The sequence below is a fragment of the Salmo trutta genome, chromosome 23 (genome assembly GCF_901001165.1).
Source record: "Salmo trutta chromosome 23, fSalTru1.1, whole genome shotgun sequence".
Taxonomy (NCBI): domain Eukaryota; kingdom Metazoa; phylum Chordata; class Actinopteri; order Salmoniformes; family Salmonidae; genus Salmo; species Salmo trutta.
In genome coordinates this window covers 47,683,889-47,710,011 of record NC_042979.1, presented here as the reverse complement: position 1 = coordinate 47,710,011, position 26,123 = coordinate 47,683,889, and the positions used below count along the sequence as shown (strand labels likewise).

The 26,123-nt window shown below is 37.3% G+C and overlaps 1 protein-coding gene across 1 annotated transcript in view; it reads left to right on the top strand.

Annotated features, from left to right (window-relative positions):
- The window catches only part of LOC115159833 (netrin receptor DCC), a 257,441-nt gene that overhangs the window by 145,207 nt on the left and 86,111 nt on the right, over nt 1-26,123 (top strand). Inside the window, exons 15-18 of the mRNA XM_029709887.1 lie at nt 7,624-7,719; nt 12,658-12,830; nt 13,989-14,127; nt 21,239-21,346. Of these exons, the coding sequence (XP_029565747.1) occupies nt 7,624-7,719; nt 12,658-12,830; nt 13,989-14,127; nt 21,239-21,346 (516 nt within the window). The remainder of the gene's footprint in view (nt 1-7,623; nt 7,720-12,657; nt 12,831-13,988; nt 14,128-21,238; nt 21,347-26,123) is intronic.

Sequence of the window (26,123 nt, the reverse complement as noted above, 5' to 3'; positions counted from 1 at the left end):
TCCAGCTGTTCCCTCCAGCTGTTCTCTCCAGCTGTTCTCTCCAGCTGTTCTCTCTAGCTGTTCCCTCTATAGTTTCCCTCTTGCTGTTCCCTCCACCTGTCCTCTCTAGCTGTCCTCTCCAGCTGTTCTCTCATGGACTGACGACTGTTCCGGGTTTATTTTTAGAACTGAACTGTATTATTCCATTTTGTACCTTCACTGAACACTCCCCTGTGTTCCGAGGCTGTGCTTACAGTGTAATAATTCACACACACACACTTCTCAGTCTGGTTCTGGTCTATTAAGATATATTATGATATTATATTCTGATATTATATTCTGATATTATATTATATTCTGATATTATATTCTGATATAATATTATATTTATATTCTGATATTATATTCTGATATAATATTATATTATATTCTGATATTATATTCTGATTTTTTATTAGGATATTGTCACGGCTGTTCGAAGGATCGGACCAAAATGCAGCGTGTTCGTAGTTCCACATATTTATTAGACGTGAAACTGAATGCAATACACAAATAACTTGAAAATATGCAAACAACAAACCGTGACACAGAGAGGAAAACACACTACTCAAAAGATAATAACCCACAAACAACAATGAGAAAAACCCCTACTTAAATATGATCTCTAATCAGAGGCAATGAGGATCAGCTGCATCCAATTAGAGATCAACCCCAAACAATCCCAACATAGAAATAGAAAACTAGAACTTAAACATAGAAATAGAAAACATAGAGCAACCCAAAACACCCCCTGTCACGCCCTGCCCTACTCTACTATATAAAATGACATCTTACTTGGGTCAGGACGTGACAGATATTGTATTAGGATATTATATTATATTATGATATTTCATTTTATATTATATTCTGATATTATATTATATTCTGATATTAAATTATATTCTGATATTATATTATATTCTGATATTATATTATATTCTGATATTTTGATATTAAATTATATGCTGATATTATATTATTATATTATATTATGATATTCTATTATATTCTGGTATTATATTCTGGTATTATATTCTAGTATTATATTCTGGTATTATATTCTGGTATTATATTCTGGTATTATATTCTGGTATTATATTCTGGTATTATATTCTAGTATTATATTCTGGTATTATATTCTGGTATTATATTCTGGTATTATATTCTGGTATTATATTCTGGTATTATATTCTAGTATTATATTCTGGTATTATATTCTGGTATTATATTCTAGTATTATATTCTGATATTCTATTATATTCTGGTATTATATTCTAGTATTATATTCTGGTATTATATTCTAGTATTATATTCTGGTATTATATTCTGGTATTATATTCTGGTATTATATTCTAGTATTATATTCTGGTATTATATTCTAGTATTATATTCTGGTATTATATTCTGGTATTATATTCTGGTATTATATTCTGGTATTATATTCTGGTATTATATTCTGGTATTATATTCTAGTATTATATTCTGGTATTATATTCTGGTATATTCTAGTATTATATTCTGGTATTATATTCTGGTATTATATTCTGGTATTATATTCTGGTATTATATTCTGGTATTATATTCTGGTATTATATTCTAGTATTATATTCTGGTATTATATTCTAGTATTATATTATATTCTGGTATTATATTATATTCTGATATTCTATTATATTCTAGTATTATATTCTGGTATTATATTCTAGTATTATATTCTGGTATTATATTCTAGTATTATATTCTGGTATTATATTCTAGTATTATATTCTGGTATTATATTCTAGTATTATATTCTGGTATTATATTCTAGTATTATATTATATTCTGGTATTATATTATATTCTGATATTCTATTATATTCTGGTATTATATTATGGTATTATATTCTGGTATTATATTCTGGTATTATATTCTGGTATTATATTCTGGTATTATATTCTGGTATTATATTCTAGTATTATATTCTGGTATTATATTCTAGTATTATATTATATTCTGGTATTATATTATATTCTGATATTCTATTATATTCTAGTATTATATTCTGGTATTATATTCTAGTATTATATTCTGGTATTATATTCTAGTATTATATTCTGGTATTATATTCTAGTATTATATTCTGGTATTATATTCTAGTATTATATTCTGGTATTATATTCTGGTATTATATTCTAGTATTATATTATATTCTGGTATTATATTATATTCTGATATTCTATTATATTCTGGTATTATATTATGGTATTATATTCTGGTATTATATTCTGGTATAATATTCTGGTATTATATTCTGGTATTATATTCTGGTATTATATTATATTCTAGTATTATATTCTGGTATTATATTCTAGTATTATATTCTGGTATTATATTCTGGTATTATATTCTAGTATTATATTCTGGTATTATATTCTAGTATTATATTATATTCTGGTATTATATTATATTCTGATATTCTATTATATTCTAGTATTATATTCTGGTATTATATTCTAGTATTATATTCTGGTATTATATTCTAGTATTATATTCTGGTATTATATTATATTCTGGTATTATATTCTGGTATTATATTCTGGTATTATATTATATTCTAGTATTAATTGGTATATATTCTGGTATTATTCTAGTATATATTCTGGATATATTATATGCTATTATATATTCTGGTATTATATTATGGTATTATATTCTGGTATTATATTCTGGTATAATATTCTGGTATTATATTCTGGTATTATATTCTGGTATTATATTATATTCTAGTATTATATTCTGGTATTATATTCTAGTATTATATTCTGGTATTATATTCTGGTATTATATTCTGGTATTATATTCTGGTATTATATTCTGGTATTATATTCTAGTATTATATTCTGGTATTATATTATATTCTGGTATTATATTCTGGTATTATATTCTGGTATTATATTATATTCTGGTATTATATTCTGGTATTATATTCTGGTATTATATTCTGGTATTATATTCTAGTATTATATTCTAGTATTATATTCTGGTATTTTATTCTAGTATTATATTCTGGTATTATATTCTAGTATTATATTCTAGTATTATATTCTGGTATTATATTCTGGTATTATATTCTGGTATTATATTCTGGTATTATATTCTGGTATTATATTCTAGTATTATATTCTAGTATTATATTCTAGTATTATATTCTGATATTCTATTATATTCTGGTATTATATTCTGGTATTATATTCTGGTATTATATTCTGGTATTATATTCTGGTATTATAGTCTAGTATTATATTCTGGTATTATATTCTGGTATTATATTCTGGTATTATATTCTGGTATTATATTCTGGTATTATATTCTAGTATTATATTCTGGTATTATATTCTGGTATTATATTATATTCTGGTATTATATTATATTCTGATATTCTATTATATTCTAGTATTATATTCTGGTATTATATTCTAGTATTATATTCTGGTATTATATTCTAGTATTATATTCTGGTATTATATTATATTCTGGTATTATATTCGGTATTATATTCTGGTAGTATATTCTAGTATTATTCTGGTATTATAGTTCTGGTATTATATTCTGGTATTATATTCTGGTATTATTTCTAGTATTATATTCTGGGTATTTATTCTGGTATTATATTCTGGTATTTATTCTGGTATTTATTCTGGTATTTATTCTGGTATTTATTCTGGTATTTATTCTGGTATTTATTCTGGTATTCATTCTGGTATTTATTCTGGTAATTATATTCTGTATTATATTCTGGTATTATAGTCTGTATTATATTCTAGTATTATATTCTAGTATTATATTCTAGTATTATATTCTGATATTCTATTATATTCTGGTATTATATTCTGGTATTATATTCTGGTATTATATTCTGGTATTATATTCTGGTATTATATTCTGGTATTATATTCTAGTATTATATTCTGGTATTATATTCTGGTATTATATTCTGGTATTATATTCTAGTATTATATTCTGGTATTTTATTCTAGTATTATATTCTAGTATTATATTCTGGTATTATATTCTAGTATTATAGTCTGGTATTATATTATATTCTGGTATTATATTCTAGTATTATATTCTGGTATTATATTATATTCTGGTATTATATTCTAGTATTATATTCTAGTATTATATTCTGGTATTATATTCTAGTATTATATTCTGGTATTATATTATATTCTAGTATTATATTCTGGTATTATATTATATTCTGGTATTATATTCTAGTATTATATTCTGGTATTATATTCTAGTATTATATTCTAGTATTATATTCTGGTATTATATTCTAGTATTATATTCTGGTATTATATTCTGGTATTATATTCTGGTATTATATTCTGGTATTATATTCTAGTATTATATTCTAGTATTATATTCTGGTATTATATTCTAGTATTATATTCTGGTATTATATTCTGGTATTATATTCTGGTATTATATTCTAGTATTATATTCTAGTATTATATTCTAGTATTATATTCTGGTATTATATTCTGGTATTATATTCTGATATTCTATTATATTCTGGTATTATATTCTGGTATTATATTCTGGTATTATATTCTAGTATTATATTCTGGTATTACATTCTGGTATTATATTCTGGTATTATATTCTGGTATTATATTCTGGTATTATATTCTAGTATTATATTCTGGTATTATATTCTAGTATTATATTCTAGTATTATATTCTAGTATTATATTCTGGTATTATATTCTGGTATTATATTCTAGTATTATATTCTGATATTCTATTATATTCTAGTATTATATTCTAGTATTATATTCTGGTATTATATTCTAGTATTATATTCTAGTGTTATATTCTGGTATTATATTCTAGTATTATATTCTGGTATTATATTATATTCTAGTATTACATTATGATATTACATTATGTTATTATATTATGATATTATATTATGATGTTATATTATGATATTATATTATATTATATTATGATATTATATTATGATATTATATTATGATATAGTCTAGTCATGTAATGCTCTGATATTATATTCTGATGTTATATTCTGATGTTATATTCTGGTATTATATTATGATATTACATTATGATGTTATATCATGATGTTATATTATGATATTATATTCTAGTATTATATTATGTTATTATATTATGATGTTATATTATGATATTACATTATGTTATTATATTATGATATTATATTATGATATTATATTATGATATTATATTATGGTATAGTCTAGTCATGTAATGCTCTGATATTATATTCTGATGTTATATTCTGATGTTATATTATGATATTATATTCTAGTATTATATTATGTTATTATATTATGATGTTATATTATGATATTACATTATGTTATTATATTATGATATTATATTCTAGTATTATATTATGATATTACATTATGTTATTATATTATGATATTATATTATGATGTTATATTATGATATTACATTATGATATTATATTATGATATTATATTATGATATTATATTATGATATTATATTATGATATAGTCTAGTCATGTAATGCTCTGATATTATATTCTGATGTTATATTCTGATGTTATATTCTGGTATTATATTATGATATTACATTATGATGTTATATCATGATGTTATATTATTATATTATATTCTAGTATTATATTATGTTATTATATTATGATGTTATATTATGATATTACATTATGTTATTATATTATGTTATTATATTATGATATTATAGTATGATGTTATATTCTGATGTTATATTATGATCTTATATTATGATGTTATATTCTGTTATTACATTATGTTATTATACTATGTTATTATATTATGATGTTATATTCTGATGTTATATTATGATGTTATATTATGTTATTATATTATGATGTTATATTATGATGTTATATTCTGGTATTATATTATGATATTATATTATGATATTATATTATGGTATTATATTATGATATTATATTATGATATAGTCTAGTCATGTAATGCTCTGATATTATATTATGATGTTATATTATGATATTATATTATGTTATTATATTATGATGTTATATTCTGATGTTATATTATGATATTACATTATGATGTTATATTATGATGTTATATTATGATATTATATTCTAGTATTATATTATGTTATTATATTATGATGTTATATTCTGTTATTATATTCTGTTATTATATTATGTTATTATATTATGATGTTATATTCTGATGTTATATTATGATGTTATATTCTGATGTTATATTATGATATGATATTATGTTATTATATTATGATATTATATTATGATGTTATATTCTGGTATTATATTCTGATATTATATTATGATATTATATTATGATATTATATTATGATATAGTCTAGTCATGTAATGCTCTGATGTTATATTCTGATATTATATTATGATATTATATTATGATATTATATTATGATGTTATATTATGTTATTATATTATGATATTATATTATGTTATTATATTATGATGTTATATTCTGATGTTATATTATGATATAGTCTAGTCATGTAATGCTCTGATATTATATTATGATGTTATATTATGTTATTACATTATGATGTTATATTATGATATTATTATATAATATTATAGTCTAGTCATGTAATGCTCTGATATTACATTATGATGTTATATTATGATATAGTCTAGTCATGTAATGCTCTGATATTATATTATGATGTTATATTATGTTATTACATTATTATATAGTCTAGTCATGTAATGCTCTGATATTATATTATGTTATATTCTGATATTATTATATAATATTATAGTCTAGTCATGTAATGCTCTGATATTATATTATGTTATATTCTGATATTATTATATAATATTATAGTCTAGTCATGTAATGCTCTGATATTATATTATGTTATATTCTGATATTATTATATAATATTATAGTCTAGTCATGTAATGCTCTGATATTATATTATGTTATATTCTGATATTATTATATAATATTATAGTCTAGTCATGTAATGCTCTGATATTATATTATGATGTTATATTATGTTATTATATTATGATGTTATATTATGATATTACATTATGATGTTATATTATGATGTTATATTATGTTGTTATATTATGATGTTATATTATGTTGTTATATTATGATGTTATATTATGTTATTATATTATGATGTTATATTATGATGTTATATTCTGATGTTATATTATGATATTATTATATAATATTATAGTCTAGTCATGTAATGCTCTGTAGCCTATGTTCCCGTTTCACTTCCTTGATGTTTGAAGCTCTTCTGTGGTAAAAGTCTTTGTAATAGTCAATTGGATTTATATAGCACTTTTCCAGTGCTCACAGCTGATTGGAGGAGATCATCTGAATAGTGTTTTCTACAGTATGTTGTCTGTGTTGGTGATGATTTAAACTCATTTTTATAATATTGGTTGGTTCTATAGTAAACCGACTGTAATTTACATTTACATTTAAGTCATTTAGCAGACGCTCTTATCCAGAGCGACTTACATAACAGTGTATTGATTGATTGATATTAATGGTATTCCTGATGTTTCCCCCACAGAGCCCAGTTCCCACTATGTCATCTCCCTGAAAGCCTTCAACAATGCCGGACAGGGGGTCCCCCTGTACGAGAGCGCTGTGACCAGATCTATAACAGGTAAGTATGGGGCTAAGCTAGCTAGCTAACTCATTAAAACGTATAGTGCTCTGCTAGATAGCTAACTCATTAAAGCGTATGGTGCTAAGCTAGCTGGCTAACCCATTAAAACGTATGGCACTAAGCTAGCTAGCTAGCTCATTAAAACGTATGGTGCTAAGGTAGCTGGCTAATCCGTTAAAAGGTATGGCACTAAGCTAGCTAGCTAGCTAGCTAATTCATTAAAACGTAAGGTGCTAAGCTAGCTGGCTAACCCATTAAAACGTATATGGTACTAAGCTAGCTAGCGAACCGATTAAAACATATGATGCAAAACTCACTGAAGCCTCATGTAAAAACAGCCTTTAAAGGCCAGAGGACTTTGATTTCCATAAAGTACTGATTGCAAGAAACCAGACAGGCAGACCAATAACTGTACAGGTGGTGACACACACACACACACACACACACACACACACACACACACACACACACACACACACACAATCACACACACAAACATCAGCCAACATCCTGGGTTGCATCCAAATGGCACCTTATTCGTTATATAGTACACTACTTTTGACCAGGGCCCATATGGCTTTGGACAAAATGTGTGCACTATGCAGGGAATTGGAGATCTGAGAGTACAGGAGTCCTTCTACAACACACGCACACACACATATATATAAAGGATCACAGCTTTGTGGAGGGATACTCCGGTGAGAGGGCTAACTGATCACAGCTTTGATCTACTCCAATCAAAGCATCACGCTCCTTGCCGCCTGGCAGCCACGACTCAAATTCTCTCAATGCTCAACACTCTCTTGATGTTCACACAGATACAGACTGCTTTAAACAGCTAGGGGTTTATTCACATACTGTACCGGTCAGTATGTACCGGTCAAGTTTGGACACATCTACTCATTCCAGGGTTTTTCTTTATTTTTACTATTTTCTACATTGTAGAATGATAGTGAAGTCCTCAAAACTATGAAAAAACACATATGGAATCATGTAGTAACCAAAAACAGTGTTAAACAAATTAAAATAGATTTATATTTGAGATTCTTCAAAGTAGACACCCTTTACCTTGATTACAGCTTTGCACACTCTTGGCATTCTCTCAACCAGCTTCATGAGGAATGCTTTTCCAACAGTCTTGAAGGAGTTCCCACATATGCTGAGCACTTGTTGGCTGCTTTTCCTTCACTCTGCGGTCCAACTCATCCCAAACCATCTCAATTGGGTTGAGGTCGGGTAATTGTGGAGCCCAGGTCATCTGATGCAGCACTCCATCACTCTACTTCTTGGTCAAATAGCCCTTACACAGCCTGCAGGTCTGTAGGGTCATTGTCCTGTTGAAAAACAAATGATAGTCCCACTAAGCACAAACCAGATGGGATGGCGTATCGCTGCAGAATGCTGTGGTAGCCATGCTGGTTAAGTGTGCCTTGAATGCTAAATAAATCTCTGACAGTGTCACCAGCAAAGCACCCCCACACCATCACACCTCCCCCTCCATGCTTCACAGTTGGAACCAAAAATCTAAAAGTTGGACTCATCAGACCAAAGGACAGATTTCCACCAGTCTAATGTCCATTGCTCGTGTTTCTTGACCCAAGCAAGTCTCTTCTTATTAATGGTGTCCTTTAGTAGTGGTTTCTTTGCAGCAATTCAACCATGAAGGCCTGATTCACTCAGTCTCCTCTGAACAGTTGATGTTGAGATGTCTGTTACTTGAACTCTGTGAATCATGTATTTGGGCTGCAATTTCTGAGGCTGGTAACTCTAATGAACTTATCCTCTGCAGCAGAGGTAACTCTGGGTTTTCCTTTCCTGTCCTCATGAGAGCCAGTTTCATCATAGCCCTTGATGGTTTTTGCGACTGCACTTGAAGAAACTTTAAAAGTTCTTGAAATGTTCCCGATTGACTGACCTTCATGTCTTAAAGTAATGATGGACTGTTGTTTCTCTTTGCTTATTTGAGCTGTTCTTGCCATAATATGGACTTGGTCTTTTACCAAATAGGGCTATCTTCTGTATACCACCCCTACCTTGTCACAACACAACTGACTGGCTCAAATGCATTAAGAAGCAAAGAAATTCCACAAATTGAGTAGGTGTGTCCAAACTTTTGACGGTTACTGTATATTAACCATGCTGCTTAATATGTCACATGAAGATAGACTTCTGTAAAGGGGCAGTCTGCAGTTGGATACAGACATTGTTGAACATATCAATTAATGATATGTACCCATCCTGTCAGAATAGAACTACAGATCCCATCCTGTCAGAATAGAACTACAGATCCCATCCTGTCAGAATAGAACTACAGATCCCATCCTGTCAGAATAGAACTACAGATCCCATCCTGTCAGAATAGAACTACAGATCCCATCCTGTCAGAATAGAACTACAGACCCCATCCTGTCAGAATAGAACGACAGATCCCATCCTGTCAGAATAGAACTACAGATCCCATCCTGTCAGAATAGAACTACAGATCCCATCCTTTCAGAATAGAACTACAGATCCCATCCTGTCAGAATAGAACTACAGATCCCATCCTGTCAGAATAGAACTACAGTCTCTCATCGACAGAAAGACTACACCAGTATGCTACATGACTGTCCCTGCAATGTCATAATGAGTAGCAGTATTCAAACACTAACTGTTGGCTGAGAGAAAGACACACACACACAGACACAACACACACACACACACACACACACGCACACACGCACACACACACAATTGACATACCATTGATTTCCAATCAAAATCCTATATTCCCCAACCCTAACCTTAACCTTAACCTTGACCCTAACCTTAACCTTGACCCTAACCTTAACCCCTAACCCTAATTCTAACCCTAACCCTAAACCTCTAAGCCTAAAATAGCCTTTGTCCTCGTGGGGACCTAACTGCTTGTCTGAATGGCTGCCTGCATAGCTGTGAGATATTCAGCATTTAACGCTGGCTCACATCTTTACGAGCTGCATTAAAACGCCTTGTTGAAGACTTGCCAATAAACACTGCAGCGAGAGGGAAATATATTCCCATCCCTCCGTTAGCCATTTCATCTTCTGTATCTCTCAGACACTGCAGGAGACAGGAGAGAGAGAGGGAAGGAAGGAGAGATAGAGGGGAAGGGAGGGAGGGAGAGCGAGAGAGGGATGAGAGAGAGAGGGGGGAGGAGAGAGAGGGAGAGAGAGGGGGGAGAGAGAGAGGAGAGAGAAAGGGAGAGAGATGGAGAGAGAGAGGGAAGGAGAGATAGAGGGGAAGGGAGGGAGGGAGAGCGAGAGAGGGATGAGCGAGAGAGGGGGGAGGAGAGAGAGGGAGAGAGAGGGGGGAGAGAGAGAGGAGAGAGAAAGGGAGAGAGATGGAGGGAGAGAGACAGGAGGGAGAGAGATAGAGGGGGAGGGAGGGAGAGAGAGAGACGAGGGGGAGAGAGGGGGAGAGGGACAGGAGAGAGATATTGAGAGTGGGGGAGGGGAGAGGGAGAGACAGGAGAGAGAGGGAGGGAGAGAGAGAGAGACAGGAGAGAGAGAGACAGGAGAGAGATATAGGGGGGAGGGATCGAGGGAGAGACAGGAGAGAGAGAGAGGGAGAGAAGGGGGAGGTAGGGACAGAGGGAGAGAGAGAGAGAGAGAGAGAGAGAGACAGGAGAGAGATATAGGGGGGGAGGGAGCGAGGGAGAGACAGGAGAGAGAAGGAGGGAGAGAGAAAAGAGAGATGGATAGCTTCCTTCCCTACTTCTCTCCCAATCCATCTCACATCTCAACGCTTAGCCGCTAATTCAACTCACCAAAATGGAAATAGCTACGTTTTTCACATTATGCTGCCGGCAGCTACAAGATGTATGGTTGAGTCCTCTTGTTTAGTCTTTGGTTGTTCGTCAGTCTTCTAATGTGGGGCTCTGAGTTTAATCACTGTTGCGGTCGGGATTACCATCTCTTGTCTTGCTTGGTGAAATACGTCTCTGTTGTTGACGACAGGTTGCAGACGTTAATTCTAGTGTCAAACTGAGGTTGTACCTTGATGCTTCATGTGTCAACATCTATCTGTCTGTCCCCGTTAGACATTAGCATATATGTAAAATAGACCAACTTTTGGCTTTAACTGAAGTGAATGTACAATTCTTACAGATCTGTTTTGAATATTAGCTTAACCAATTGGTTAGCTAGTTACTGACTTTTAATTGCTTTGTTAGCTTTAGCCTTTGTCTCTAACTACCTGTTTGCTCTGCTCTTAGTTGTGGCTGTAGTTATAAGTGGTAGTTAACACTAGTGAAACTAGTAGTGTCCTTATTAGCAGGAGATTCTGGTGTGTAATTACTTTCTACTCTCTGTATTCTTCTTCTCTGTCCATCTTTCCTCTCCTCTCCTCATCTCTCCTCTCCTCTCCTCATCTCTCCTCTCCTCTCCTCATCTCTCCTCTCCTCTCCTCATCTCTCCTTTCCTCTCCTCATCTCTCCTCTCCTCTCCTCATCTCTCCTCTCCTCTCCTCATCTCTCCTCTCCTCTCCTCATCTCTCCTCTCCTCTCCTCATCTCTCCTCTCCTCTCCTCATCTCTCCTCATCTCTCCTCATCTCTCCTCTCCTCTCCTCATCTCTCCTCTCCTCTCCTCATATTTCCTTTCCTTTCCTAATTTTTCCCTCACTCACTCACTCACTCACTCACTCACTCACTCACTCACTCACTCACTCACTCACTCACTCACTCACTCACTCACTCACTCACGTTTCTTAACTCCATGGTTCATCCATGATTCTCCGTCGGTTGCATGTAAACTCCTATCATTTTGCATGAAAATAAATATTCATTCCATGAATCTAAATACACACTGTGTGTGTGTGTGTTGGGCATGGTTATTTCAATCCACATCCAGACCCCATTGATCCATCAGACGACGATCTGTTCCATCTGTTTGATAAATATCCTACCCCCATGCCAGATACGTCCACCCCCATGATTCCCCCAGTAGGTGTCCAGGCCGTGGCCCTGACCCCAGACTCTGTCAGGGTCAGTTGGGCAGACAACTCCATGACCAAGAACCAGAAGACCACTGAAATACGTTACTACTCCGTCAAGTGGAAGACCAGCTATTCTACCAGTGGGAAGTTCAAGGTAAGGATTTAGGGGTGTGTGTGTGTGTGTGTGTGTGTGTGTGTGTGGTGTGCGTGCGTGCGTGCGTGTGCGTGTGTGCGTGTGTGTGTGCGTGCATGTATGTGCGTGTGCAGTGTGTGTGTGTGTGTGTGCGTGTGCGTGTGCGTGTGTGTATGTGCGTGTGTGTGTGTGTGCGTGTGCAGTGTGTGTGTGTGTGTGTGTGTGTGTGTGTGTGTGTGTGTGTGTGTGTGTGTGTGTGCTCTTGCCTACTGGTTTGCGACCTGGTTTTTGTATGTTAACAGTCTTCAGGTGGTATGGTTAGATTTTTATGTTGTATTTCTGGATACCTGTAACGAACTGGTTGATTACAACTCACTTTGCATTTGCCTGCTCGTTGAGAGACGGTACTTGCTGTGGGGTTCGGCCGTGACAGTTGCTTGATTTCTCGTTTAAAAAAACTTGTTTTCTTATTAAACAAAGGCCGTTTTTCTCCTTACACTCTACTGTTCTCTCTTGATTTATTTTTATTACGGGTTAGAAACGAGTTAATAAAAAGTACAAAGCACAGAGGAAAACCCTTAATGAAAAGCCACCGCACCAATGTGGTTTTTGTAGAATCATTTTTGACGTTACACTAGCTACGTTCTGTAACCATTCCCTAACGTTAACTAACATTCCCTAACGTTAACTAACATTCCCTAACGTTAACTAACATTCCCTAACGTTAACTTAACATATCCCATTTGTTTTGTGTAAGCTGTGACCATTCCCTAACGTTAACTTAACATATCCCATTTGTTTTGTGTAAGCTGTGACCATTCCCTAACGTTAACTTAACATATCCCATTTGTTTTGTGTAAGCTGTAACCATACCCTAACGTTAACTTAACAGTCTGAGAAGGTAGTATGCGGTGAATGTATGTGTCTGTTTCAGGTCTAAACTGCCGCTACTAATAATCATGTGGCCGTGTTGGCTTTATATTAGGTGAAATATGAATAGAAGTTTGATTATTGTGGCAGAAATGCCACTGAAATCCTTAAAACATTTTGCTCTTTAATGTTTTCACTGTCACATTTTGAAATGTTCATTAAAATATTTAGACTGAAATTGTCACTAAGTAAAATGTTTTGTCGGCAACAGAACCGTTATTGAACTGGTCCTCCTGTTTGGTTCTCTAGTCTGCAGACACTACAGCCCTCAGCCACACCGTCACTGGCCTCAAGCCCAACACCATGTACGAGTTCGCTGTCATGGTTACCAAGGGCCGCAAGTCCAGCACGTGGAGTATGACCGCTCACGCCACCACTTACGAAGCAGGTGAGTCCTCTCTCTCTCTCTCTCTCTCTCTCTCTCTCTCTCTCTCTCTCTCTCCTCTCTCTCTCTCTCTCTACAGTATCTACCACACCCTGTCTCCGTTATCTCTCTCTCTCTACAGTATCTACCACACCCTGTCTCTGTCTCCTTTATCTCTTTCTTTCTCTCTCTCACCATCTTGACCTCTTTTTTTTGTCTCTCTCTCTCTCTCTCTCTCTCTCTCGCTCTCTCTCCGTCTCTCTTTTTTTCTGTTTTTCTCTCTCTCTGTCTCTCTCTCTCTCTCTCTTTCTCTCTCTGTCTCTCTCTTCTCTCTCTTTCTCTCTCTGTATCTCTCTCTCTCTCTCTGTAAAATAACTACCACGCAGCCTGTCATCAACACTACCCCAAATTATATTTATTCGTTGGAACTCCAATTATTCTTCTGAAATAGTACAGCGTGCACTTTCTAAATGTCTACATTAATTTTTCAACCCAATCCTTTTTAGAAATACATTGACATTCAATGCTTTTTAGTATAATGTGCTGCTGTGAAAAGCTCTGTTGTATCAGACTCTTAATCATAGTCAGCTCTGCTACCAGTTCCCTTTCGGTGTAACACACTCGTGTGTCCCAAATTACACCCTATTCCCTTCTATGATGCACTACTGTGTCTTTGATGGGTCCACGTGTTGGGAATGGAAACACAGGAACATATGAAAAGGGTTTGATGTAAGAACAAACGTAGTTAGAAATTCAACCGTTTAAATTAAAACCCACACAACCACTCCAACTGTTTGTTGGATTGGAAGTCCTGGGGTAGTACTTTTTCAAACAAAGATGTTGATGTTTAATTTAGTTTAATGCGTTGTTTTCAGCGGAGAGTATTGGTCTCAGAACGTGTGTAACACTCAGAAAAAAAGAACCTAAAAGGATTCTTCCACTGTCATCATATGAGAATCCCTTGAGGAACCCTTTTTAGTTCCAGGTAGAACCCTTTTTAGTTCCAGGCAGAACCCTTTTTAGTTCCAGATAGAACCCTTTTTAGTTCCAGGTAGAACCCTTTTTAGTTCCAGGTAGAACCCTTTTTAGTTCCAGGTAGAACCCTTTTTAGTTCCTGGTAGAACCCTTTCCACAGAGGGTTCTACATGGAACCCAAAAGGGTTCTCCTATGGGAACAACCTAAGAACATTTTTGGAATGTATGTTTATGCTACAATCATGGAAGCCTGTTCACAGATCACATTTCATTACAGAGCGACACATGTTTTAGGAATTCCTTTTGTCAATAAGTCTACAAAACACAGACTCTTTTGTTTGGCCAATAACAGACTATGTTGTTAAAAGGTCTCCTGGGGTGCGTTGCAACCAGCAGGAAGAATGTAGCACTGTGTAACATTACCGTTGGATATCATTCAACTGGAGATTACATGGACCTGTGTATTAAAGCAAACTGGCAACCAAAAACCCATAAGAAATGACCTACCACGTTTTAAGGTATGATCCAGGTGCAGACAGTGTTGAAGAAACAAACGTTTATTATTTAAAAACAGGGGCAGGCAAACGACAGGTCAAGGCAGGCAGGGGTCCATAATCTAGAGAGGGTGTAAGGCACCGGAACAGCAGGCGGGCTCAGAGTCAGGGTCAGTGTCAGGCAGAGGTCCTTAACCCAGAGTAATGGGGCAAAGGTACAGGACGACAGGCAGGCTTAGGGTCAGGGCAGGCAGAACGGGGAAACTAGAAAACAGGAGCAAGGAACAGGTGGGAGCAGGGAAACAAACCGCTGGTAGGTTCTACAAACAAAGCGAACTGGCAACAGACAAACAGAGAACACAGGTTTAAATACACTGGGGATAATGGGGAAGATGGTCGACACCTGGAGGGGGGGGTGTAGACAATCACAAAGACAGGTGGTTTTTGCGTGACAGAACCAGCCGATCAGTTGATTTCTCGTTGCTGCTGTGTCAAGTGATTATGATACTAGACAGATAGTCTAGGTTCTCTACTCCAATGAAATATCGACCTATCAGAAGCTTTGGAAACCGTGTGGCTGATGAATGGAAAAATACTTATTAAAGTATAAGAATACAGAAGTAGTTGGCCTGTGTTTCATTCAAACGTTTCAACTTAAAATAATATAATATACAGCCTTATTCAGATCCTTTCCCTTTTCAATTTTTTACGTTACAGCCTTATTCTAAAATGGATTAAATTACTTTTTCCGTAATCTTTAAAAAATATATATATTTTAATTCACCTTTATTTAACCATGTAGGCCAGTTGAGAACAAGTTCTCATTTACAATTGCGACCTGGCCAAGATAAAGCAAAGCAGTTCGACAGCATACAACAACACAGAGTTACACACGGAGTAAAACAAAACATACAGTCAATAATACAGTAGAAAAATAAGTCTATATACAATGTGAGCAAATGAGGTGAGATAAGGGAGGTAAAGGCAAAAAAGGCCATGGTGGCAAAGTAAATACAATATAGCAAGTAAAACACTGGAATGGTAGATTTGTAGTAGAAGAAAGTGCAAAGTAGAAATAAATAATGGGGTGCAAAGGAGCAAAATAAATAAAATAATAGGGGAAGAGGTAGTTGTTTGGGCTAAATTATAGATGGGCTATGTACAGGTGCAGTGATCTGTGAGCTGCTCTGACAGCTAGTGCTTAAAGCTAGTGAGGGAGATAAGTGTTTCCAGTTTCAGAGATTTTTGTAGTTCGTTCCAGTCATTGGCAGCAGAGAACTGGAAGGAAAGGCGACCAAAAGAGGAATTGGCTTTGGGGGTGACCAGTGAGATATACCTGCTGGAGCGCGTGCTACAGATGGGTGCTGCTATGGTGACCAGTGAGCTGAGATAAGGCGGGGCTTTACCTAGCAAAGACTTATAGATGACCTGGAGCCAGTGGGTTTGGCGACGAATATGAAGCGAGGGCCAGCCAACGAGAGCATACAGGTCGCAGTGGTGGGTAGTATATGGGGCTTTGGTGACAAAACGGATGGCACTGTGATAGACTGCATCCAATTTGCTGAGTAGAGTGTTGGAGGCTATTTTGTAAATGACATCGCCAAAGTCAAGGATCGGTAGGATAGGCAGTTTTACGAGGGTATGTTTGCCAGCATGAGTGATGGATGCTTTGTTGCGAAATAGGAAGCCAATTCTAGATTTAATTTTGGATTGGAGATGCTTAATGTGAGTCTGGAAGGAGAGTTTACAGTCTAACCAGACACCTAGGTATTTGCAGTTGTCCACATATTCTAAGTCAGAGCCATCCAGAGTAGTGATGCTGGACAGGCGGGCAGGTGCAGGCAGCGATCGGTTGAAGAGCATGCATTTAGTTTTACTTGCATTTAAGAGCAGTTGTAGGCCACGGCAGGAGAGTTGTATAGCATTGAAGCTCGTCTGGAGGTTAGTTAACACAGTGTCCAAAGAAGGGCCCGAAGTACACACACAATACCCATAATGACAAAGCAAAAACAGGTTTTTAGAATTTGTTTTACATAAAGTCCCCGTCAAAAGTTTGGACACTCCTGTTCATTCAATGGTTTTTCAAACCAAAAACTCAGTTAAAGAATTCCAGGTGAAGCTGGTTGAGAGGATGCCAAGAGTGTGCAAAGCTGTCATCAAGGCAAAGGGTGGCTACTTTGAAGAATCTCAAATATAAAATATTTGTTTAACACTTTTTTGGTTACCACATGATTCCATGTGTGTTATTTCATAGTTTTGATGTCTTCACTATTATTCTACAATGTAGAAAATAGTAAAACAATTAAGAAAAACCTTTGAATGAGTAGGTGTGTCCAAACTTTTGACTTGTACTGTAAGTATTCAAACCTTTTGCTTTGAGACTCGAAATTGAGCTCAGGTGCATCGTGTTTCCATTGATCACCCTTAAGATGTTTCTACAACTTGATTGGAATCCACCTGTGGTAAATTCAATTGATTGGACATGATTTTGAAAGGCACACATCTGTCTATATAAGGTCCCACAGTTGACAGTTCATGGATTTGTCCATGGAGCTCCGAGACAGGTTTGTGTCGAGGCACAGATCTTGGGAAGGTTAAAAAAATTCTGCAACATTGAAGGTCCCCAAGAACACAGTGGCCTCCATCATTCTTAAATGGAAGAAGTTTGGAACCGCCAACACTCTTCCTAGAGCTGGCCACCAGGCCAAACTCAAGTCCTTGAGTGGCCCAGCCAGAGCCCGGACTTGAACCCAATCGACCATGCCTGGAGAGACCTGAAAATAGGATTGCAGCGGCGCTCCCTATCCGACCTGACAGAGCTTGAGCAGATCTGCAAAGAAGAATGGGAGAAACTCCCTAAATACAGGTGTGCCAAGCTTGTAGCGTCATCCCAAGAAGACTCGAGGCTGTAATCGCTGCCAAAAGGTGCTTCAACAAAGTACTGGGTAAAGAATATCAATACTTATGTAAATGTGATATTTCCATTTTTGTATTTTTAAAACATTTGCAAAAATGTCTAAAAACCTGTTTATGGGGTAATGTGTGTAGATTGATGAGGGAAAAAAAACAATTTTATCCATTTAAGAATAAGGAAAATGTGGAAAAAGTCAAGGGGTCTGAATACTTTCCGAATGCACTGTATGCCATTTAAAATAACTTTGTTAACATGGCTACATTTGAATTTGATAAAAAAAATATACATTCTATAACTCAGTTACTACTGACTTGATTTGTTGGACTCCTGAGTGGCGCAGCGGTCTAAGACACTGCATCTCAGTGCTTGAGGCATCACTACAGACCCCCTGGTTCAATTCCAGGCTGTATCACAACTGGCCGTGATTGGGAGTCCCATAGGGCGGCGCACAATTGGCCCGGCGTCATCCGGGTTTGGCAGGTGTGTGTTGTCATAGTAAATCTGATCTTTTTCTTAACTGACTAGTTAAATAAAGGTAAAAAAATTTTTTTTTAAATATATGGAGTGTCCGGGGATATGTTACCTCTGTTCTTGATAAGAAATGACCATGTCAGACCGTTTTCTTTTAAAGACAGTTATATTTAATGGATTAAATAAATTGGAAACAAATACAGTATGTATGATATATGAGTTGGCTACACCATTAGTTTTCCTTCATACAACGTGTTCACAACGTGTTCACAACGTGTTTACAACGTGTTTACGTGTTTACAACGTGTTCACAACGTGTTCACAACGTGTTTACAACGTGTTCACAACGTGTTCACAACGTGTTTACAACGTGTTCACAACGTGTTCACAACGTGTTCACAACGTGTTTACGTGTTCACAACGTGTTCACAACGTGTTTACAACGTGTTTACAACGTGTTTACAACGTGTTCACAACGTGTTCACAACGTGTTCACAACGTGTTCACAACGTGTTTACAACGTGTTCACAACGTGTTTACAACGTGTTCACAACGTGTTCACAACGTGTTCACAGCGTGTCGGAGTAAATTGCCGCAGTAGATTTTGTAACGGCTGTTGCAGGGAGTGTTATGTTAGTGCGCATCATGAATTTATTGTACTGAGAACACATGAACAGACAAACAAAAGACGACAGCCAAACAGTTCTGTCAGGTAAGAAATACTAAACAGAAATAAAACCACCCACAAAACCCAACGGAAAAACAGGCTACCTAAGTATGGCTCCCAATCAGAGACAACGATGTACAGCTGTCCCTGATTGAGAGCCATACCAGGCCAAAACAAAGAAATACAAAAACATAGAAAAAAGGACATAGAATGCCCACCCTAGTCACACCCTGGCCTAACCAAAATAGAGAATAAAACCCTCTCTATGGCCAGGGCGTGACAGATTTGCCGTGATAAATGAGGAAATCGATTATTTGTCTATATATATATATATTGTCTCCACCCTGGACCCTTTATCTAGTCTAAAGTACTGATTATTTCAGTTGAATGATTGTCAAATAGCTAAACCGCACTAACTCTGTTCAACTAGCAAGATGAAACTATTCCTATGATAATACCTACCAGCTGATGAACGCATCATAACAGCCTTTGGTAACAAGAAGGACTAAGATAAACACCGACATCATCTTGTAGGGAGAGATAATGAGGTGACCAATAATGGTTGTAACGGAGATCAGCCACATATTGATGATTTAACGAGAGATCAACTGGCGATAATCTGGTTGCCATCGATGGATTCAATTGGCCCGTTTTGTCTATGTCACGTCCTGACCAGTATTTAGGTATTATTTGTATTATATTTGGTCAGCGTGTGGCAGAGGTATGTTTGTTTTGTATGGTGGGTTTTTTTTGTGTGTGGTTTAGAGGGGTGTGTTATTTATGTGTTCCTGGGTTTTGGGTGTATGTTTCTGAATTAGTATGTTCTAGGTTAGATTTTCTATGTGTAGGTTTGGGTGCTGGACTCTCAATTGGAGGCAGGTGTTTCTAGTTGCCTCTGATTGGGAGTCCTATAAGTAGGTGTGTGTTTGGTTTGGTAGGTTGTGGGTAGTTATCTTTTGCATTGCTGTCTGTTCAGCCTGTGAAACTGTCATCTGTCGTGTTCATTGGTTTTTTCGTGTACATCATATTTAAATAAAGTGATGCGGAGCACGCAACCCGCTGCGTATTGGTCTGACAGTGATTTAGAGACATCTTCAGATGAAGGTGACAGTCTGGCCAATTAAAGGTATACTCAGCGATATGACATAGATACAGAAAGTTAACAGCATGGGTAAATTTCTGCAACAATTAAGAGCGGTGAAAGCGCGATGCTCAACTTGTCCTCTGTTTTCATGCCCTGGCTACCAGGCTGTTAACAGCGTGAAGCGAGCCCGTGCACATGCGCAGGTACTGTGCGTGACTGTGTGAGAGTGAAGTCTTGCATCTCGCTCATCTCAATATCTCTGGTGCCGCTCGTAGCGACGCCGTTTCACCGAGTCTACCTTTAAGGACCATGCAGCCTCTGCTATGGCAGTTTACTGTACTTACAGGATTAATTAAACTTCAGGATTAATTAAACCTCAGGATTAATTAAACCTCAGGATTAATTCTACCTCAAATGAGCATCAGTGTGTGATGACGTGATGACAGAATTAGAACCGATGTTGACTGGTGGTATAAACTTGACCTCTGACCCTTACTTCCTGTTTCTCTCCTATCCTGATTGGCTGACAGCTCCCAGCTCCGCCCCCAAGGACCTGACGGTCATCAGTCGTGAAGGGAGACCCAGAGCTATTCTGATTAGCTGGCAACCCCCCATGGAGACCAACGGACGGATCATGGGTAAGAACAGAAGCGCTGTTACTGTCTCCACCCTGGACCCTTTATCTAGTCTAAAGCGCTGTTACTGTCTCCACCCTGGACCCTTTATCTAGTCTAAAGTACTGTTACTGTCTCCACCCTGGACCCTTTATCTAGTCTAAAGTACTGTTACTGTCTCCACCCTGGACCCTTTATCTAGTCTAAAGTACTGTTACTGTCTCCACCCTGGACCCTTTATCTAGTCTAAAGTACTGTTACTGTCTCCACCCTGGACCCTTTATCTAGTCTAAAGTACTGTCTCCACCCTGGACCCTTTATCTAGTCTAAAGTACTGTTACTGTCTCCACCCTGGACCCTTTATCTAGTCTAAAGTACTGTTACTGTCTCCACCCTGGACCCTTTATCTAGTATAAAGTACTGTCTCCACCCTGGACCCTTTATCTAGTATAAAGTACTGTCTCCACCCTGGACCCTTTATCTAGTCTAAAGTACTGTCTCCACCCTGGACCCTTTATCTAGTCTAAAGTACTGTCTCCACCCTGGACCCAAGCACTACCCTCCCCTTCTCCCATAGAACACCCATAGTCCTCCCTCCTTTCTTCTCCTTCTCCACCCCTCCACTACTCCCCTCCTCTTCTCCTCCCCTTCCTCCTCCCTTCCTCTCCTCCCCTCCTCCCCCTCCCTTCCTCTCCTCCCCATCCTTTCCTTCTCCCACCCCTCCTCTTCTCTTCTCCTCCCCTCCTCTCCTCCATTCCCCTCCTCTCCTTCTCCTTCTTTCTCCTTATCCTCCTCCCTTCCTCCCCTCCCCTCCTCCTCTCCTCTTCTCTCTTCTCCTCCTCCCCTCCTCTCCTCTCCTCTTCTCTCCTCTTCTCTTCTCTTCTCTTCTCCTCCCCTCCTCACCTCCATTCCCCTCCTCTCCTTCTCCTCCTCCCTTCCTCCCCTCCTCGTCTTCTCTTCTCTCTTCTCCTCCTCCTCTCCTCTCCTCTCTCCTGTCCTCAATGTTGTAAATCAGGCTCCAGTAGTGATTCTGATGACTGCTGAAGTCAGACTACGGCCAATAGAGTGCTCCCTGCGGACAGAGCTGTGTGTGTGGTGGATGGATACTGTTTCCTTGTTCCCTGCTCCCCACACTAACTATGTGGGAACACATTCAGTCAATTTGTCCTTTGGGACACAGTCAGTCAAATACCAGGCTTCTACTGCAATCTTTAAATACTAGACAGAGTGGTGCAGCACACTGTTTTAAGGCTGAATGACCTGGAAGGTATTAGGTTATCTCTGCTCATCGTACTGAATGACCTGGAGGGTAAAAGGGTTATCTCTGCTCATCGTACTGAATGACCTGGAGGGTAAAAGGGTTATCTCTGCTCATCGTACTGAATGACCTGGAGGGTAAAAGGGTTATCTCTGCTCATCGTACTGAATGACCTGGAGGGTAAAAGGGTTATCTCTGCTCATCGTACTGAATGACCTGGAGGGTAAACGGGTTATCTCTGCTCATCGTACTGAATGACCTGGAGGGTAAAAGGGTTATCTCTGCTCATCGTACTGAATGACCTGGAGGGTATTAGGTTATCTCTGCTCATCGTACTGAATGACCTGGAGGGTAAAAGGGTTATCTCTGCTCATCGTACTGAATGACCTGGAGGGTAAAAGGGTTATCTCTGCTCATCGTACTGAATGACCTGGAGGGTAAAAGGGTTATCTCTGCTCATCGTACTGAATGACCTGGAGGGTATTAGGTTATCTCTGCTCATCGTACTGAATGACCTGGAGGGTATTAGGTTATCTCTGCTCATCGTACTGAATGACCTGGAGGGTATTAGGTTATCTCTGCTCATCGTACTGAATGACCTGTAGGGTAAAAGGGTTATCTCTGCTCATCGTACTGAATGACCTGGAGGGTAAAAGGGTTATCTCTGCTCATCGTACTGAATGACCTGGAGGGTAAAAGGGTTATCTCTGCTCATCGTACTGAATGACCTGGAGGGTAAAAGGGTTATCTCTGCTCATCGTACTGAATGACCTGGAGGGTAAAAGGGTTATCTCTGCTCATCATACTGAATGACCTGGAAGGTATTAGGTTATCTCTGCTCATCGTACTGAATGACCTGGAGGGTAAAAGGGTTATCTCTGCTCATCGTACTGAATGACCTGGAGGGTAAAAGGGTTATCTCTGCTCATCGTACTGAATGACCTGGAGGGTAAAAGGGTTATCTCTGCTCATCGTACTGAATGACCTGGAGGGTAAAAGGGTTATCTCTGCTCATCGTACTGAATGACCTGGAGGGTATTAGGTTATCTCTGCTCATCGTACTGAATGACCTGGAGGGTATTAGGTTATCTCTGCTCATCGTACTGAATGACCTGGAGGGTATTAGGTTATCTCTGCTCATCGTACTGAATGACCTGGAGGGTATTAGGTTATCTCTGCTCATCGTACTGAATGACCTGTAGGGTAAAAGGGTTATCTCTGCTCATCGTACTGAATGACCTGGAAGGTATTAGGTTATCTCTGCTCATCGTACTGAATTACCTGGAAGGTAAAAGGGTTATCTCTGCTCATCGTACTGAATGACCTGGAGGGCATTATGTTATTTCTGCTCATCGTACTGAATGACCTGGAAGGTATTAGGTTATCTCTGCTCATCGTACTGAATGACCTGGAGGGTAAAAGGGTTATCTCTGCTCATCGTACTGAATGACCTGGAGGGTAAAAGGGTTATCTCTGCTCATCGTACTGAATGACCTGGAGGGTAAAAAGGTTATCTCTGCTCATCGTACTGAATGACCTGGAGGGTAAAATGTTTATCTCTGCTCATCGTACTCAATGACCTGGAGGGTAAAAGGGTTATCTCTGCTCATCGTACTGAATGACCTGGAGGGTAAAAGGGTTATCTCTGCTCATCGTACTGAATGACCTGGAGGGTATTAGGTTATCTCTGCTCATCGTACTGAATGACCTGGAGGGTATTAGGTTATCTCTGCTCATCGTACTGAATGACCTGGAGGGTATTAGGTTATCTCTGCTCATCGTACTGAATGACCTGTAGGGTAAAAGGGTTATCTCTGCTCATCGTACTGAATGACCTGGAGGGTAAAAGGGTTATCTCTGCTCATCGTACTGAATGACCTGGAGGGTAAAAGGGTTATCTCTGCTCATCGTACTGAATGACCTGGAGGGTAAAAGGGTTATCTCTGCTCATCGTACTGAATGACCTGGAGGGTAAAAGGGTTATCTCTGCTCATCATACTGAATGACCTGGAGGGTATTAGGTTATCTCTGCTCATCGTACTGAATGACCTGGAGGGTAAAAGGGTTATCTCTGCTCATCGTACTGAATGACCTGGAGGGTAAAAGGGTTATCTCTGCTCATCGTACTGAATGACCTGGAGGGTAAAAGGGTTATCTCTGCTCATCGTACTGAATGACCTGGAGGGTAAAAGGGTTATCTCTGCTCATCGTACTGAATGACCTGGAGGGTATTAGGTTATCTCTGCTCATCGTACTGAATGACCTGGAGGGTATTAGGTTATCTCTGCTCATCGTACTGAATGACCTGGAGGGTATTAGGTTATCTCTGCTCATCGTACTGAATGACCTGGAGGGTATTAGGTTATCTCTGCTCATCGTACTGAATGACCTGTAGGGTAAAAGGGTTATCTCTGCTCATCGTACTGAATGACCTGGAAGGTATTAGGTTATCTCTGCTCATCGTACTGAATTACCTGGAAGGTAAAAGGGTTATCTCTGCTCATCGTACTGAATGACCTGGAGGGCATTATGTTATTTCTGCTCATCGTACTGAATGACCTGGAAGGTATTAGGTTATCTCTGCTCATCGTACTGAATGACCTGGAGGGTAAAAGGGTTATCTCTGCTCATCGTACTGAATGACCTGGAGGGTAAAAGGGTTATCTCTGCTCATCGTACTGAATGACCTGGAGGGTAAAAAGGTTATCTCTGCTCATCGTACTGAATGACCTGGAGGGTAAAATGTTTATCTCTGCTCATCGTACTCAATGACCTGGAGGGTAAAAGGGTTATCTCTGCTCATCGTACTGAATGACCTGGAGGGTAAAAGGGTTATCTCTGCTCATCGTACTGAATGACCTGGAGGGTAAAAGGGTTATCTCTGCTCATCGTACTGAATGACCTGGAGGGTAAAAGGGTTATCTCTGCTCATCGTACTGAATGACCTGGAGGGTATTAGGTTATCTCTGCTCATCGTACTGAATGACCTGGAGGGTATTAGGTTATCTCTGCTCATCGTACTGAATGACCTGGAGGGTATTAGGTTATCTCTGCTCATCGTACTGAATGACCTGGAGGGTATTAGGTTATCTCTGCTCATCGTACTGAATGACCTGTAGGGTAAAAGGGTTATCTCTGCTCATCGTACTGAATGACCTGGAAGGTATTAGGTTATCTCTGCTCATCGTACTGAATGACCTGGAGGGTAAAAGGGTTATCTCTGCTCATTGTACTGAATGACCTGGAAGGTAAAAGGGTTATCTCTGCTCATCGTACTGAATGACCTGGAAGGTATTAGGTTATCTCTGCTCATCGTACTGAATGACTGAGTAATGGAGTCTATTGTGTGGTACCTTTCACCTCTACCAGGCTATATCCTGTACTACACTCTGGATAAGAACATGCCTATAGATGACTGAGTAATGGTTAGGGTTAATCAGTATTCCTCTGTGTTGTTTCTCTACCAGGCTATATCCTGTACTATACTCTGGATAAGAACATGCCTATAGATGACTGGGTAATGGTTAGGGTTAATCAGTATTC